Source organism: Ptychodera flava, chromosome 9, assembly GCF_041260155.1.
Source record: "Ptychodera flava strain L36383 chromosome 9, AS_Pfla_20210202, whole genome shotgun sequence".
Lineage (NCBI taxonomy): Eukaryota > Metazoa > Hemichordata > Enteropneusta > Ptychoderidae > Ptychodera > Ptychodera flava.
In genome coordinates this window covers 24,373,003-24,390,291 of record NC_091936.1, presented here as the reverse complement: position 1 = coordinate 24,390,291, position 17,289 = coordinate 24,373,003, and the positions used below count along the sequence as shown (strand labels likewise).

The following is a 17,289-nucleotide window of genomic DNA, read 5'->3' as shown; positions in this document are numbered from 1 at the left end:
TGGAAGGGTTTAAGCTTGAATTCAAAAGTAAACATTTGATAGAGTTTCAAGTTTGCAAAAGCTTTCGTAATGCCATGTACGGAAAAATATTTTGTCATCACTATAATGATTTAATGTTAATGGAGTTTGTCAGTTACTATCCTGCAGAATTTTTTTCCTTCTGCAAGGTACTTCTAGCATAATTCTGGTTTTTTTTACATTATTAATTGGCTTATTAGCGGCCTAGAAAGTCAAGATATATAATGTTGTTAGCCACACCCACCTTACAGTATGCACCCGAGGTAAACTACATTTAAGGAGAGGTCGAATTTATAGACTATAAACTGTTATTACCAGATTAGTGTAGTCTGTGTTGCCCAATTTTCAATTTTACATGTAGCTATTAAACCCTTCACAGCATTCTTTGCTGTATTTTGGACTATATTAAACCTCTGGTATTAGTATGTGGTCCGTTTCTTTTGAGAGATTAATCACAGGGTCAAAGGTCATCAGACTGAAAAGAAAATTGAAAGCCATTAGTGTTTAATTCTCCTCTCATTATGAAAACAGTTTTCCAATTCTACAAGTAATGACAGGTCAGTGAAACTGCAAACGCCGAAAGCAATTCAATCACATAATTTGACGATTTACTGTATGCTCTTGAAATGCCTATGTTGATACAATGCAATGCGATTATTGGTGAAATAAATCACTCAATATGCCTGCACATACACATGTACTTGATGATGTCAGGCAAATACAGCAGGTAAAAGTGAAATCATTCAAGGTGGCAAATGCTGGTTTTATACATTCAATGTATCAATCAGGACTTTAAATTTGTAGTTATCAAGCATGAAACACACAGCACCATATTAATATTGGCGGGTCTTGAATGTTATAATATTGTGCATATACATGTGTATTGTTCCTGACCCAAGGTCATCCATTACTCCACAATGTCATGTGCATTTATCTAGACATACTAAGTATTCTGATATTTACTATATCAACTCTGATACCAGGTTTCAGTGAGGTTGATAAGTTGCTGGCATGAGAACTGTAATCTTTGCATGTGGCCAAAAGGCACAGTGTCAAAGTGCATGCAACATACTTGACATGACCTTTTAGCCATTCCTTTGCCCTCTGCAGTACCCCAAACCAAGATTTGCATAATCAGTGTATCAAAAAAAAATTATTCATCAATGCAGAAAACGATACAGTAATCAATTCTGGTATGTTTAACTTTTAGAATTTGTTGCATCAGGTCACAACCCCGGTGCATTTATGGGTAAAGAATTCATGACATTTGACCCTAGGCTGATGGAAAGTTCAAGGGACCAAGGTTCATCACCTTTGACAATGTAGCATGTCTGAAACACGAAACTCCCAGCAATCTTTGCAAATTTGACCATTGAAATATATGTTTATAAGAAGGGTGTGGTTGTGACTCACATAGAAGGATCAACAAAGACAGTGCCTTCGGTTTGCAGATTCTTTCAAACTGATTGATGAAATACAATATAATGGCACAACGCATTTAAAAAAATGAAGAAATCAAAAATGTCACTGAAGTTTCCCCATTTTGATGAAAATGCAACGGCTGCATGCTGGTACACTTTTCTTGGAAATGGATAATGTAGAAATGACAGACGCCAGTGATTGAGTTGTTTTTGGAATACACTTTCTTGTTCTGCTCGTAATACCAATACAATCTATACATATCCATGTATGATATGTTGTGTTCATAACTGTATTTTAGTACAGAGTAGATTTTATTTGTCAAGAATAACACTGTATTTTATACAATGTTGTAAGGCTAGCACTTTTAATTTCAGATTACTGTAGGGGGGAAGAACAGAAAATTAATCTGTTTCACTGTGCAAAAACAATGAAAGTATTTTCAAAGGTACCGCCAATGTCCATGCAAGGATATCTTCTTGAAACAGCGATGGAAGTGTGGAGATTGTTACTTCAGGCAGAATAGCAGAGCAGTTGATGCGTTCAAGAAGTGAAAACTGAACTCCGCTTGATGAAATGGGTTCAGAGTATCATGTTTGCTGAATGAATGAAATCTTTTAGGAAAGTGGGGCAGCTAACCATGTGGCATATGTTATCTATGCTATCACATATGTGTCTATGTTTAAAGAGACAGAAATACTAATCAAAGTAATTGCCGTGTATTTGCAGGGATTTGTTCCCGACAACTATCCTGGAGAGGTGTCTTTGTTATGGCAAAGATACCGACGTGATTAGGAGGGTGTTAGCGAGTTACTAATAAATTTCCATAGTGTGTTTAATTCACTGTCAGGGGGAGCTGTCCAGGAATTGGTGTTATCTAGGTTTGCAGAACTTGAAACCAATAGGAAGCCCAGGGAGCTATGTCTCCTATCAAATTCTCCAGTGTGGCATGGATGTCCTGAATGTAGAAAATGGATGTAAACAAATGTATCTTGGACACATAAACAAGAAACTGTAAATGTGGGACAGATGACCTTACAACTGTCAGGAGATAGGCCTTAGAACTGGATACAAACCAGTTTCTGCAATGAAATATGGTAATAAATTGATTATCTTTCAGATTAATTGTGTGTTTGCCAGGATGAGGATAGTAACCCAAACTGTAGATCTATCAAAGATGATATTCTCTAAGTTGAAAAAACTTTATAGTGGTATAGGAGAAATGGTATCATTCGACATTGATTTTCACAAAAAATTTCGAAAAATTATCACTTAGGATGTTTCACAAATCCTTCATGAAATTCTGTTGTTGCACATCTATAAAAAGTATGAGAGCCAGACGTCATCAAACTAGACTGCACAAATGCCCTCATGTGTGTACATAAGGCTAAACAGCATTGTGTGTTTGTAAAGACACATGGAAATGATGCATTGGTACAGGGCATAAATATTGTACTCATAGAGCCAGGACCTCCATGCAAGCTGTCTCCCTGTGTCTCTTGGTTCCTCACTCACAGCTGTGAAATTGCTCTCACTACCATTCTCATGAAGACTTCCATATTATCGCCAAACACTGGATGAATAACTTGGCCCTGTCAACAAAGCAGGGAGTACATGAATGTCAAATTGCACTGTTAAGTCAATGTTGGGGGATATTAACTTAAGCCGTTTGCAACCCATCCCACCTCTGAAGACATGCATGTTTTGTGTGCTGCGCCATGTATGCGCAATTGTGGAGGTGATCTTGTATGTAACAGAACCCGTTTCACACTTCTCACATCTTGGCAAATGGTTTGGGTGATCAAGTACGTGTCAAAATAAAAGCGTGACCTCTCTCCTATAAAGAATCAGAATGTTTAAACAGTGCGTGAGAGCTCTCTCTGAAAATGCAGCAAGTTTGTGATTTCCTCTTATCCTTCAATTGTACTGTATCTGTTTACAAATCTGGTGCAGCTTAGGTTTCTACCCTTGAAAAGAATTTTCCCACCAAAATTGTTCAACAAAAATCTTCATGAAATTTTGAAATTTCACAGAAATTTGCTGCAATACAAGATTTCAGGGCAAAAATGATTATCTGTTGAATGTAGAAAAGTGTACTGTATCATAAGAAGTGTACCGTAATTGATGTAATTTGATCATGGGGTGTACATAGTAATTCTGGCAAAAAAAGTCCTTTTATTCATGGTTCTCTCCCTAGTTCTTGTTGACATTGTGTTCAAGCTGCTAGCCTCGTTTTCATTGGAAAGTTTTGAGTTAATAAAATAATTCAATTCGTGTCCGAGATAGAGCTGACAAACAACATAGTATTACCCTTAGTTTTTCTAATAATACTCTACGTGAATGGTCCATCTCTGTATATAGTTGACATATTATTCTGTGTACTTCATGAGTTCAGAAATAACACAAGTTACAGGGCTTTCTGGCAATCGTTCAGGAAAGGAAATGGAAGGAAATATTTTATTGTATAACATACACTTCATTTTGTTTCTGATGCTACGTGTGACTGCATGGGTACACTGAAGTTGTTGGTGTGTCAGCCATCGCAGCTTTTTATTGCAGTTCTCACGGATGTATGACAATGATGTGATTCCTAGACCTGAAAAACTTTGTATAAAGTGAATGCATTCTGCCAGCGGGTAGATTTACTGATGACCCCCATCCAGACCAACGTAACTTATGCTTGAGTGAGTACCGGAATATAAACAAGGTTTTGTGCAAAATTTGAAATCAAAACAAGCAAAGCGACATTCATAGAGCGTAAAAATTAATCCACCTGTGAAACACAGATTGTCGACTATTAGCCATTTTCTGATATACTCCTGCTGTTGTAGATTCGTTTAAATTTCAGTGCGTTACAAGATGAACAAGTCACAGAGTTTTTGCTTTACTTTTTATCGTACTCTTTACTTTCTTCCATGAAAACCTCTGCTTCAAATCCAAAGTTCTTATAATTCAAGGAGTACAACTTTGCACCAGGCCTGTCATTTTGGCAAATTTTGCAGATGTAAACCCGAACTGCCGTGCCATGGCAATAGCCAATCAGAGGCAGAATCTCTCTGAATGCAAGCCTTGAATATTGGTGGCAAGTCATTTAATCAGCAGATGACATTTACACGAGTGTGTGTGGTGATAACATGGTGCGGGTCACAATCAATCTTGCATGGTTTTTTGCTCGGCTGACAATAGTTCACTTGGTTCCACCCCAGTACTTACTTTCAGGCTGTACATCTTTACACACTAGTGTATCCAAGCTGCATCAAACATCAACTCAAAATGTAAACTAGGTTGCTAAACAAGGCCAATACAAAAACAACTTCACCAGTGTTTAAAGTTCTCAATGAAAGGTATTTCAGATGAAATGCAAACTTTTATTAGAGTCTGTCTCTAAACCAATGCAGTCCTCTGGGGAATGGGCCTGCCCAAATAAATGAACCGAACAGCAAATATTTTTAGTGCCTCCAAGTGTGTCTTAATATCCATTTTAATAGCAATAGCAAAAATACAAATAGCTCTTTAAACCTTCTTCCTAGTGATAAATGTGTTCACAAGCAAGATTGCACTTGTTCAAATCTCACAACAGCAGGGTGGGCAGTTGGAAGATATTGGCACATGGTCCATGAAGCCGGCTAACGGCACTTGAATGCTTCCCAATGGCATTGTTTGCCGCCACTCAACGATATTCAGCACAACCCGGGCAAACAAAACCTTTCAATAAAATCTGCTTTGTATTGAGCAGGCCAGCAAAGAATGCCATTGATACAAATAGTGTGGCTAAGCAAAACTTTGCGGAGTGCTGGTCCCTTTGTGCCTGTTTTTGGGGGGGGGGACAATGACACACTTGCTGAATGTCTTCTATATGCAGAGTGGGGCAGTCATCTCTGCTGTAACATCCAGCGGAAGTTCCCACAGTCTCCAAGAATAGACTGAGCTACACCTGTCATGTCCGATGGCCATGTCAGCCAGAGATTTGAATGTGTGCAGGGACACGGAGCAGGAAAGGTGTACCGCCCACCCAGGCTGTGCTTACATAATGCTGCATTGGCTAAATTCGTCTGATCACTGGTACAGGCAGTCACCTTAAGTTTTGTGAAAGACACAGCAACAGTTGCATACACACTCTATAGACATGCACTTTTATTGAAAAAATGATATAATGAAATAAACTTTATTGCATCGTGAACTATAAAAATTAAATGATTATGAATGAAACAAGTAACATTCAAGACTTTTCTGGTGAATGAAGAAACTAATGTAAAATGTACATTTCGTCCTGAAAAGTGTGTTGAGCCCAAAAATTATATTTGAATATTTGTCCCAAAAATTACTTATTAAGGTAGTATGCGCCTCAAAAGTGAAAGACTTAAACTTTTGCTCAAAATTTCCTTAAGGAATCTTTCAACTATTCTCTTTCAAAATCAAGAATAAAAGTCTGGGGTTACCATGCAAATTTTGATACTAGAGAAACAAATTACCCAAGAGCTTTACAGTGAACCCCCACAAGCGGTATATCAGAAAAGAATTGTAGAAGTTTGAGAGTCCTGATATCTGTCCCCAAGGTGCAATCTACCATAATAGTGCACTATTTTCATCATGTGTGATTTCATAAAAGTTTTGTCGGACTGAAAAAAGGGTAATCTTATTAAAGGGGCAATATACTATAAACACATTTGCTACACTTCATAATACGGGATAATTGCATCAATTTTTTCCCCCACAATGGTTATGATAAGTTTAGACATACCATTTTGGTATGATTGCAATGATAAATGTCTCTGCTCATCCAAGGGTGGATCTTCTGCAGAGCCTTAGATTTACTTGTGTTAGTGCAGTAATAACTTACATTAGACTGAAATAAAAACAATTGGCACATAGGAGGGTAAATAATATTCCATCGCAATGTTTCCCTTAATCCTAATGGACAGATATTGGGACACTTATAATAACTTGGCAGACTTATAGAAAGTAACCAATGTTTTTCCTGTATATCAGATCAGAAGATCGGTGTGTACAATGTTGAATGCTTGGCAGCAGGAGGGGATATCCAACAAAAACTTCTAAGGTTCTCAGAAGGGTACAATAAAAATAAAGGAGGGTTAAAAAATACATCGAAAGAGTTGTTTGAATTCTGTTGAGTGGTCATGAAGAGATGACAAATGAGGAAAGGTAGGCAGGTACATTTTCCGTCACAACTAGCTTTGATGGTAACATGAACAGCTCAGGGCAAGGGCCATAAACCCGTTGGGCTAATGACCAACATGGCAGTGGGAGGAAATTTCGGCACACAGTCCATGTAGCTGACAATGAGATGCTAATGATATGCGTTTAAGGTCTTCTCGACTAATTTTCAGCTGGTTGCTCACTTTCTACTATTTTTATAGTAGGAAATTCTGAATGGAATGACTTCATATGATACTGACCAAACCCTAGTGGCGGGAATTGAAGTCCTTCATTCAAAACAGAGAGGCATGTCACAACAAAGTGCCATGTAACAATAACAAACCTGGTTGTAGGGATAATGGTATATTGTCGTTGAATTTAGACTCTGACAGTTACCTCCACACTGTCACTTATGAGTGTAACATCACGTCTCAGCTTGTCAGAAGGTTATACATGTACGCCCTAATCTGCCTGATCCAGCCATTGTGGCCCACTAACAATACTCCGAAAAGAAAAGGTAATATTTCATGCTGCCGAAGAGGCATGCCTCTTGCCCTTTTCCGAACTTGTCTTCTTGTTTTTCGTGCTCGGCCACTTGTTGGCTGTCAGTCGCCTTGTTGAAATGCATGGACGTGTGAAGGCGCAAGCCATTGATTAGCAAGGCATTGGTAGCAACGAAAAACAGTTCGGTTCCTGTGAGACAGAGATGTGACTCTGGACAATGAGGGCCTGAGTGCAGTGTACACATACATGTACCCTTACACTGTGATACAAAATGTTGTTAGGTGTAGGTCAAACAATCATTACATTACATACTCAAAAATCCAGACACTTTTCATAACTTTTTGTATTACAGTGTCTGCATCCCTGGGTATTTTCATAGTTGTTTGTGTGATCAAATTAAACTGTATATTGAATCCCAAAGAAAAGCTTCATACGTTTGAGATTCACAAAAGTGAAAAAATTGAGGATCAATAGATACCTGAGATACAGAACCACACAGATTCACTTGAGAATTCATGACATATATATCTTATTCTTTACATCATCCGACAGACTACTAATAGCACTTCAGGTATATGTATATAGTACCACACACTGTCCATATGTCATCAATCCAAAGCACACAGTGGTAAACATATGTTACATCCAGTAGATGGCTTCATAGAGCAAATCAGGGCAGCAAAAGCTTTAAGTATTTGAAAATGGAATAGTATGCTAACATTATATACATGTTGTGGAGGAAAGCCGGTGAGCAGTAATTTTTCATGACCAACATACTGGTAGTATAGTATTATCATTCGATAGAATCATGTTGAATGGTTTTATGGCTGGAAACATGAACCTGAAGCGAGCACACAGTAAATTGTAAACATGCAAGTGCACAAAAAATACATTATTTTGTATTTATTTTGTAATCCCATACTTGCATTAAAAGGCCAGTAATGCTAATTTTTGATGATTTGTTCACTATATTATGTTTTTAATGTCAACCATAATTTCTTGTTTGACCCCAAAAGCATGTTGATATGCACAGTATTCAGCTTGTCAACTCATCATATACATGTTACTGTAATGCGTTGTTATTGTTGAAAAGTGGATTCTGGTCCGGACTAGAATTCAAATGTAAACAATAACAGTGCATTTTAGATATATAGATGCCATGTTAACAAGCTAAATAGTGGGTGTTTCAATGTGCTTCTAGGTGTAGAATCAAGTGCGTCGAATACAAAATAAAAGTATTGAAAAAATCCTCAAAAGTTAGAGTTACTGGCCCTTTAAACAGTTAAAAGAATACTTGAAATTAGAAGCTCATGTAGTACATGGAGTCAAGTATGTGTGGAATCTCTCAAGTGGTCTGTTACTAGTTGGATAAGAATTCCCCTGGTCAGTGCTTTGGCAATAAAATGACACTTCCCGGCATTTTATCACCAGTACTCCAGAGGCCAGGAAATTTACTCAGCGGATGTCAAGCCAAAGAGAGATTTGTCAGTAGGTCACAGGGAAAAAAGGGTGTCCCAGTTGCATGGTGGCTTACAGCTATGCCGTGTTTGGGGTATTCAGGGCCCAGGCTGTATGTTCTAACACCTATTTCACTGAATGATGCTACTGATTTTGAAGCGTTCTGTCACGGAAGTTGTCACTGATTTGTGTTTTGTTCATCCCAGGACTAAACAAACTAAATCTCACAGAAAATACTAAAAGGCTGTTTTCCCGTGGGATCTAGCATTTGGTTGACCATTGACCCAAAAATAAATTACTGTTTGACTCTTTTCTGAAAACTTTCTCACAAAAAAGCCCCACATCATAGAAGTTTATGTGTCTGTGAATACTCTCAATACTGGCAGTTATTTGAACAAAACTTAATCAAACATCTATTTCTGCTCGTTACAATTTTTAGGAAATTAAGCAAGTGAAAGTTTTCAATATTTAACGTGCTGTTAAATACGGGGGAAAGAAAGCTGAATTTGGTAACAACTGCATTTTTCAAGAAGCTACTATTGAAACCAAAGAAATAGAAAAGAACACAGACATGCATGCAGTATTTTGGCTTTGCAATTTGTCAATGATAAATCAGTATATTTGTATCAGAATATATAAGTATGCTTGATAATTAATCTCTTGTACGATAAACATGATGGTATTTTTATTATCAAGCCCACACTGACTTGTAGCGCACCTACCGCCATTTAATACTTCCTCTGTAGCAAACTAAAAATAAAATGATCTGTTAATATTAAAGAACACATTATGTAACAATGGATATCATGAAGGGGTTATTGTATATTTGTCGCAATATGTGAAGTAAGATTTGTCTTATTTTTGTAACACAAGTGAAGGTCTGAGATTGACAATTCCGTGATATCACATTAAACTGAAGAGAAATTTGTTACTTAGAATAATGTAAAGGTGCTCCTATGATACAGTATGTGGATGTGGATATATATGTGGATCTTTCACCTATTCAGTGTCTTTGATTTGGGAAATGAATCCATTTTAAACATATGAAGGTAGTTCATACCTCGAAAATTAAAGATTTTTGCTTGCAAACTTCACTCAAGTGAACTTTTAACGGTTCTTTTTTTTCAAAATCAGGATGAAAATCGAGGGTCTCTGTGCAAATTTTGATACTAGAGAAACAAATTGCCATTCACTTACTGATATTTGAAATTCAAAATGGCCACCATCCAGGTGTATAGCTCTATGGGAAAAATAAATTTTCTGATTTTTGAAAAATTGAGCTGGTGAAAACTTTATGAAGTCCATGAGCTTCAAAATTAGCCCCCACAAGTGGTAGGCCAAAAGAATATTGTTAAAGTTTGAGAGTCTGAATGTCTGTCCTCGAGTCACATTCTTCCATGCCCCAAGTCAGCATTTTTCCTTTCTGGTTGCTCTTATTTTATTGCAACACAGATAACGGACATTCACTATAAGCACATTGTGACTTTAGTATACTAAACATTTACCTGGTTGAATATTGGTATGCTGAATCATGTAATATTAAAGTATCTATGCTCTGTAGGTTTTCGATTTTACTTGATTCATTCTGGCTAGAAATTCTACTGAACAACTGAATACAATGAGAAATCCATAAGAAACAAAAGTTGGTGGTTTACATTGAAGTTCAAATAACCTGGGTGAATTATGCACGTTAACTGCTTTTTTTAAACTCAGTCCCAGTGTTTTATGAACCTGGAATACTTGATGCAACCATAACTGCATCTCCTTGATGGTCCCTTCAAGTGAAGCTGTGGTCCCTGCATAATAGTGGCATGTCCCGCTATTAGCATATTGTTTACCATAACAAAGCAGCAGACCACAACCCAATGCTGTTGTGTTGGCTGATGCGTAACACATGTTATCCATACAGCCTGGTCTGTGACCGTCACAGCGTTGCTGTTTTAAAGCATTATTACACAAATCATGTGGAAACATGTCAAAATTTCAGCACTCCTGGTGATGAGCTATCTCTTAGGGTGCTCTGAACCGATTTTACAATGTAAGGCCAAGCAAGAACTGCTGAGGTCGTGTGCCACTGTGTACAGCGTGGACTATTTTGAAACTGTGGACTGCCAATGGAGGGAGACACGAACAGGAAGTCAGGACACCAAGGTAGCTAAGTTCATGGCTCTTCCAAGAATATACTGCTAAACTGTTCTTTCTCTGCTTTTGTCATAGTCTTCTGTATCAGCTGAACAATGATTACAAGGATCAAACAATAGGAAGCCCTTCACTATGCAATCTTGCATAAAGACTCCACAAGTGTATACACTGTCCATTCACCAGTGATGGAGGGACAGTGTTCTGAGAATATGACAATATGTCAGTACAACTATTGTTATACTCTCAGAGCACTGGCATTGTTTTAAGGGGCTGGCTGGATATTGATTTACACCCTGTGTATAAGTTGGTAACAGCACATTGATTGGGTTTTGTGAGCTGCTTGCACAAATATATGCCGAACAGTTGGACGATAAGTGAAAGTGGCTGCTTCAAGTTATGACCCATGATACTGTTGGCCCATCAACAACATCGTTGAGTGCATGTACATATTTTATGATGTGCAAACATAGGAATGAAGACTTTGTGTTGACAACAGTGGTAGGACTGTCTTACCAGAAGCCTCCAGAACTTTGAAGTCTCAGTGATTTTAGTACCCCCATAAAGCCAGAACCATGGTGAGCTGCAACGATGACCTAATTTTAAGGTCACCATGCTTGGTTAGGGAGATTCTTGACTGTGTATATGTAGTATGTGTAGTTTTGAAATTTACCATTTATTTTCCAGCTGTAGAGTTTCCAGAGCCAGGACAACAAGTAGCTACATTCTAGACTGCATATCAGAAAAAAAAATTACAAAGTTCAGGTTGAATGAGTGAAAATCAGTGAAAGTTTTATTAGTAGCAGCTGTTACCATTTGTACATTTACAAAAATATTATTCGCGTGTGTTGATACAGTTGGCTGGTCATGATAATTGAGTTTGTTTTATGGCCCTTTGCAGTAAACCAACACCCTGCCTCAATTTAAAGTTGAGAACTTCAGCCATCGCACAAATAACATTGACTCATCCATATACCACAACCCCACCCCTTCCATACCTACTCATGTCATCACAGTTGTAGATAATAATGTTATATATGAGCACAATCTGGTGATACGAGACAGGGAGGGGACTCTGTGTTAAGGGGGCTGTCCTCAACCCTTGGTTCTGAATCTGATATTAGTACTTGTTGACATTGACTGTGTATATGTACATGATAATCAGTCCTTCCTTCACTTTTGAAAGTTGTCTTCTCTTAATCTGTGCCAAAGATTTTAGCTGATAATAAAGATGCCCTTTTAAATAACATAGCAGCAGTATTATCAATGAGAATTCATGGGACATGGTGGTAATAATTTAAAACAGATCTAGGCTTGGTCAGACAGACAATATATATGCTCTGTCACCAACAGATGTTATCTATGAAAAGAGGAAAGCTGTTCAATGATGGAGACAAGCTAACTGTTACATACAGCATGTTATAAAAATAGACCAGACAAAATTTAATTACCAACAATACCAGCTTATTTGCTAACTTGTATATGCAAAGTGACCAAATATTTTCCCCTACAAGTCTCTGTACAAACCCCGGGTACAAACACTCTGGTATTTCTCATGCATCTGATAAACAGTCATGCTTGCCCTTGATGGCAGTGTTACTATATCATGTACATGTGTAGTCGTTGTCAAACAACACCCCGTACAACTCATCCACCGATGTGTACATGTGTACACATACCAGTCTCACATCTACTGTTAGACCCTGTGTCAGTCAGGAGGGGTATGCTTCTAACTGAGCAATCAGCATTGTTTGCTGTTTATAGATATTGCTATCCCCCCTGGATATCAAAGGACAAAGTATTTCTGTCCTCTGTAAGCCAGGTCTGTAAGTCACAAGAGGAAAATTAATTATCAAAGCAAGTATACTGCGATTACTAGTTAACTTGTTTATGTCACTTGCAGTATATCATATATCATGTGGCCTTGATGAACATGGAAGAAAACATAATATGGCTTTGTAAATGCCAGGAATTTCAGCAGCAAACAAGATTTATCATCGTGGTAAACCACACATCCCTTTACGGCAACAGCTTGGTACTTAATTTTTGCGTAGGTCTGCGGAGTGAAAATCATGCTCTGGTTCGCAAGAATGAGATTTATTTTTGTAACAATGATGTATCAGGATGCTTTATAGCAATTGTGAAGCCTGTACATAGTTGTTGCATTTTTTGCACTTTACTCCTCTGTCTCAGGTTCAGTTCTGCTATAATTCAGTGTCTTGCAGATGGAATGTCATTGTATATCTTTTTTTAGTTTTCCATGATCTGTCGCCTGTCAGATTCATGAGTGTTTGTGACATCAAACTCACCAGTTTCAAAAGAATTCAAAAGAATTTTTCATCTCAGAAATAGGTTGTGTGGTGCTGTTGTAATTGAAGAACTGTTAATTAGTAACATTAATAGCTGAACAAGTTTGTGATAAGTTGTGATGATATTCAGGATACAATGTGTAGCAAGGTACATGTTCATAAACCAATGGCTTTATTTGGGATACCTATTAAGTTGAATAGGTTTCATGGGAAAACTAATTCCTTCATTCGCCAGTGTAGATTGTGTTTTTGTGCTTTCCCCCAAAAAAAGTTTTTTTGAGAAAAATATAAAAATTATAGTTCTGATACATTTGAAGGGGTGCAACTCCTGCAAACATTAAAATTTACAGTTATCAGATGAACTGAATCGCTTGTTACTATGGTATGATTCAAAAATGCCAAATTCTGAGCATCATCAATTGAAATAATACATCCTTCAGACAATATTCAAGCCAAACAGTATCATTGTCTCTTGCCAATTATGGTCATAGTGAAATCTAAACACCATAGATATGTCAGACATTTAAACAGAGACCCTAGGAAAAGATTTAAATGCCTTGAGTGGTGTGGTATGCTTTCAACTGTCAGTGACCCACTTGTGACCTTGTTTGACCTTTCACCTGATATGACATTAAAATGTTCCAAAATGTAATAAGTCGTCTGTACCCTGTAATTGTGACTCTTATATGCTGATATGAGAGATATGATAACATTACGTCGCAGCTGCGCTTGATGGATTTGATGAGACATGTGAAATATTCACATAACTATCCCTGATATGATGAAAGGTTTCATGGGCTGTTCATTCTGATGTAGAATTATAGCTTAGTGTATGGCATGCATATTGTTTAAAACTGTAATGTGGTCATACATAGTGCAGAGATATTAAATGAGAGGTCTGTGGAGTTACAGAGAGGATTCAAGAGTGTTGTTAAAATGGTACACAGTGTTTTTGTGTGAGGCAAGATGACCAGATGTTTTCTGTTAAACTGGAAATAGTAAATACTGTACATCTAAGAGGTGAAAGAAACAGCATTAGTGTTGTTAAACTTTTAGGTAATTGGGTAAAAAGCGGAAACCTGATAGGCTGTTGAAATCATACAGTACCTTGTACCATATCCTGCCATGCAAGTCATACTGTACTCAGTACCATACACATGGTATCTGGTACCATACAGTTACCCCATGCAAGTCAATTATGGAAGAACTTACCATATTCATTGAATAACACAACCACATGTAGAGTTTGATAATTTGAACATTAAGGGTCCTGTTTTGGAAAATGAGAAGTGTATATTTTGGATTCACCAGACATATTTTGGATAAGTTATAGTATCTGTGATTGTTTCCAAAAGTAATCTGTTCTTCTCCCTGCACAGCTGAATATGAAGAGAAAAGTACCAATTTTCTGAAACACAGCTGTCCGACATTGGTAAAGTTTCAATAGATGCTGCCAGTGGAAATTCAACAAATCAGCCAGTCACTGTGATATTTTATGATCATGATACATTCAAAGTAATCGTTGTATTCTCTTACACGTCACTTTCCTTCTTGAACTTTCAGAATTCATCTGTCTGTGGTTGCCTGCGGAGACAGGGCCAACGAAACGCTGGTGATGTTGAAGTCGGCCGTCCTTTTCACCAAGGCTCCGTTACACTTCCACATATTCGCAGAAGATGATTTGCATGATATCTTCAGAGTAGATGTAAGTGTATTGACATTGTAAATCTGAGCAAGTATTGACTAATGTTGTGCATTTTTGTTGGAATATTCATGAAACCATGCAATGTTATAATTGAATTTGAATTTTCAAACCACTTTCCGTTTCTCTTTCTAACATTTTATGAGCATGAAGGGAAGCTTTACAGATTTGATAATGTGAAGCATTAGGGTTGTATGTTAGCTGTAGTTTTAAATAGAAAAACTATGATGAGGGTTTGTCAAAAATTTGCAGAGAAGGCAAAAGATGTATTAACGCCCATGAATCTAAAGTGATGATCAGAAACAGATGGATTTGTTTTTGGCATTACACAGTTCTACACACAACTACAGGTATCATTTTACCATTGCAACTTGTCATCTTCCCTTTATCATGAGAATCTAAACTGGATTATCATTGACATTTTAATTGATATCTGCAATGTGGGAAATTCATGGTAAGTAACAACAGTGTAGCTGGCAGGGTACCTAGTAAAGATTTCCCTCCCAGGTAAAATAACCTGATAATTATATCTTGCATACTACCCAATGACCCCAACCTCTGATTTTGGCAAACCACAAATTAAGCAATTATTTCCACATGATATCCAGGCAGATAAAGATAAATTTCAGCTTACCGCCCAAAAATTTACGTGACCCTGGCAAGAGGTTATTTGCTACTCTGATATCTGTGTGGATTTTTTCTGTGTGTTTATGTCTACAGTTAGAAAAATGGCCGCCAAAGTACAGGTCCAGAATCAACTACGACATCCACAGCATCACATTTCCGCCTGGTGAGAATGCTGTAGAGTGGAAAAAACTGTTCAAACCCTGTGCATCCCAGAGACTTTTCCTCCCCGTAAGTATCATATCAAAAGCCAGCTACAAAGATTAATTTCTGTGTGTGTGTGCCAATAACGTTCTCTGTTTCACACTCACCTGCCAACCCAGCAACGGAGATGATAGTACTGTGTGTGACGATAATTTTTTTCTGCGTCACACTCACTGTGCTAAACCAGCAATAGATGTGAGTTTCTGTGTTTCAAACTCACTGTACATTCATTGATGAGAGAACACAAGATTTTTTTTTCACTTTCTCTGAAACTGTTGAGACATAAGTTACTTCTTACCAATATTCTTCTAAGGGACACTGACTACTGCCCCCTTTATTTCTTACATAATCCTATTCACATTCATATGGACAAAGAGAATATTTCAATAATAATGCACTATGCAAATATTTACATCATAATTTTTACATAATGTACATTTGCCTCTTTAATTTGAGTTGTGCCTCCCACTGTAGCTTGTTATATACATGAGATTATCAAAAGTTCATTCTGTAGTTATCATGTGTTTTTAGTTAAGGTCCTCTAGATAAATAAAATTGATACAAATTCATGTAGAAGACTTCTATGCTGTCGTTGTTCTCTGCTTGACCTACAGCATGTATTCACCAACATCGCCCAGCATTAGAAGTGCATGACATGTGCGACAATCTGTGATCTGGTGCATGTATTGGAATGTAAATCTTCCTCAAGCCAACAATCTCTCAAATTTTGTCTTGCAGGATGTCCTCACAAACGTTGATTCCCTTCTGTACGTTGACACTGATGTCCTCTTCCTGTTCCCGCTTGATGAAATCTGGGAATTCTTCCGCAAATTCAATGACACACAGCTAGCAGCAATGACTCCCGAACACGAAGCTCTGAGCATCGGATGGTACAACCGTTTTGCCCAACACCCTTACTACGGAGAGACCGGGGTCAACTCGGGGGTCATGTTGATGAACCTGACCAGGATACGCAAATTTGGCTGGACTAAAAAAATTGTTCCAATTTACAAAGAGTACAAGTTAAAAATCACCTGGGGTGACCAGGATTTGCTGAATATTTTATTCCATTTTCATCCGGGTGAGTTTAGCTCTGCACTGAGAGTTTACAATCGTGTTTCCCATAAATTTAATTGCCTATTGGTAAAATGTGTGTAAATAAACCAAACCAACACTCATTCAGACTGATGGACAACAGAGAGATTTAGTGGTGTACTTCGATGTGATATGCCTTTACTATTATTATTAGTTTGTATTTAAACTCAATAAACTGTTGAGCCTTTGGCTCTTCTCACACAGTGTCAGGTAAAACAAAATTTACACTATTTACATTAAATGCCTTTCTGTCAGCCACGTGAATATTTAATTTCAAATGTATTTTTGAGCGGTTTTCCCAACAGCTGTTAAGAAAAATACACAAGAGCTTTCTGTCTAGGCATCTGAGACATTTTGAAGTTCAAGTGAAATTGCTTAAAGTAACTTGAAATTGCTACAATTATCAGTTACTTCCAGCCTGAGAACTCCTCTTCACTGCAGGGCTTTATTGTGTACTGAAACTTGGGGATCAGATGTGATCTTGCATGCAGTCAACATGTACTTAAACATCCTTCCATCAAAGCTAATTAAACATCCCCCACCCCCCACACAACACACACACACATATATATATATATATATATATATATATATATATATATATATATATATATATATATATATATATATATATGAATTTTCATTCAACTATGGAAACAT

The 17,289-nt window shown here is 37.4% G+C and overlaps 1 protein-coding gene across 1 annotated transcript in view; it reads left to right on the top strand.

The window, feature by feature from the left end:
• LOC139140454 (glucoside xylosyltransferase 1-like) overlaps positions 1 to 17,289 on the top strand; it is a 43,662-nt gene that overhangs the window by 21,011 nt on the left and 5,362 nt on the right. Inside the window, exons 2-4 of the mRNA XM_070709741.1 lie at positions 14,568 to 14,709; positions 15,427 to 15,561; positions 16,273 to 16,615. Of these exons, the coding sequence (XP_070565842.1) occupies positions 14,568 to 14,709; positions 15,427 to 15,561; positions 16,273 to 16,615 (620 nt within the window). The remainder of the gene's footprint in view (positions 1 to 14,567; positions 14,710 to 15,426; positions 15,562 to 16,272; positions 16,616 to 17,289) is intronic.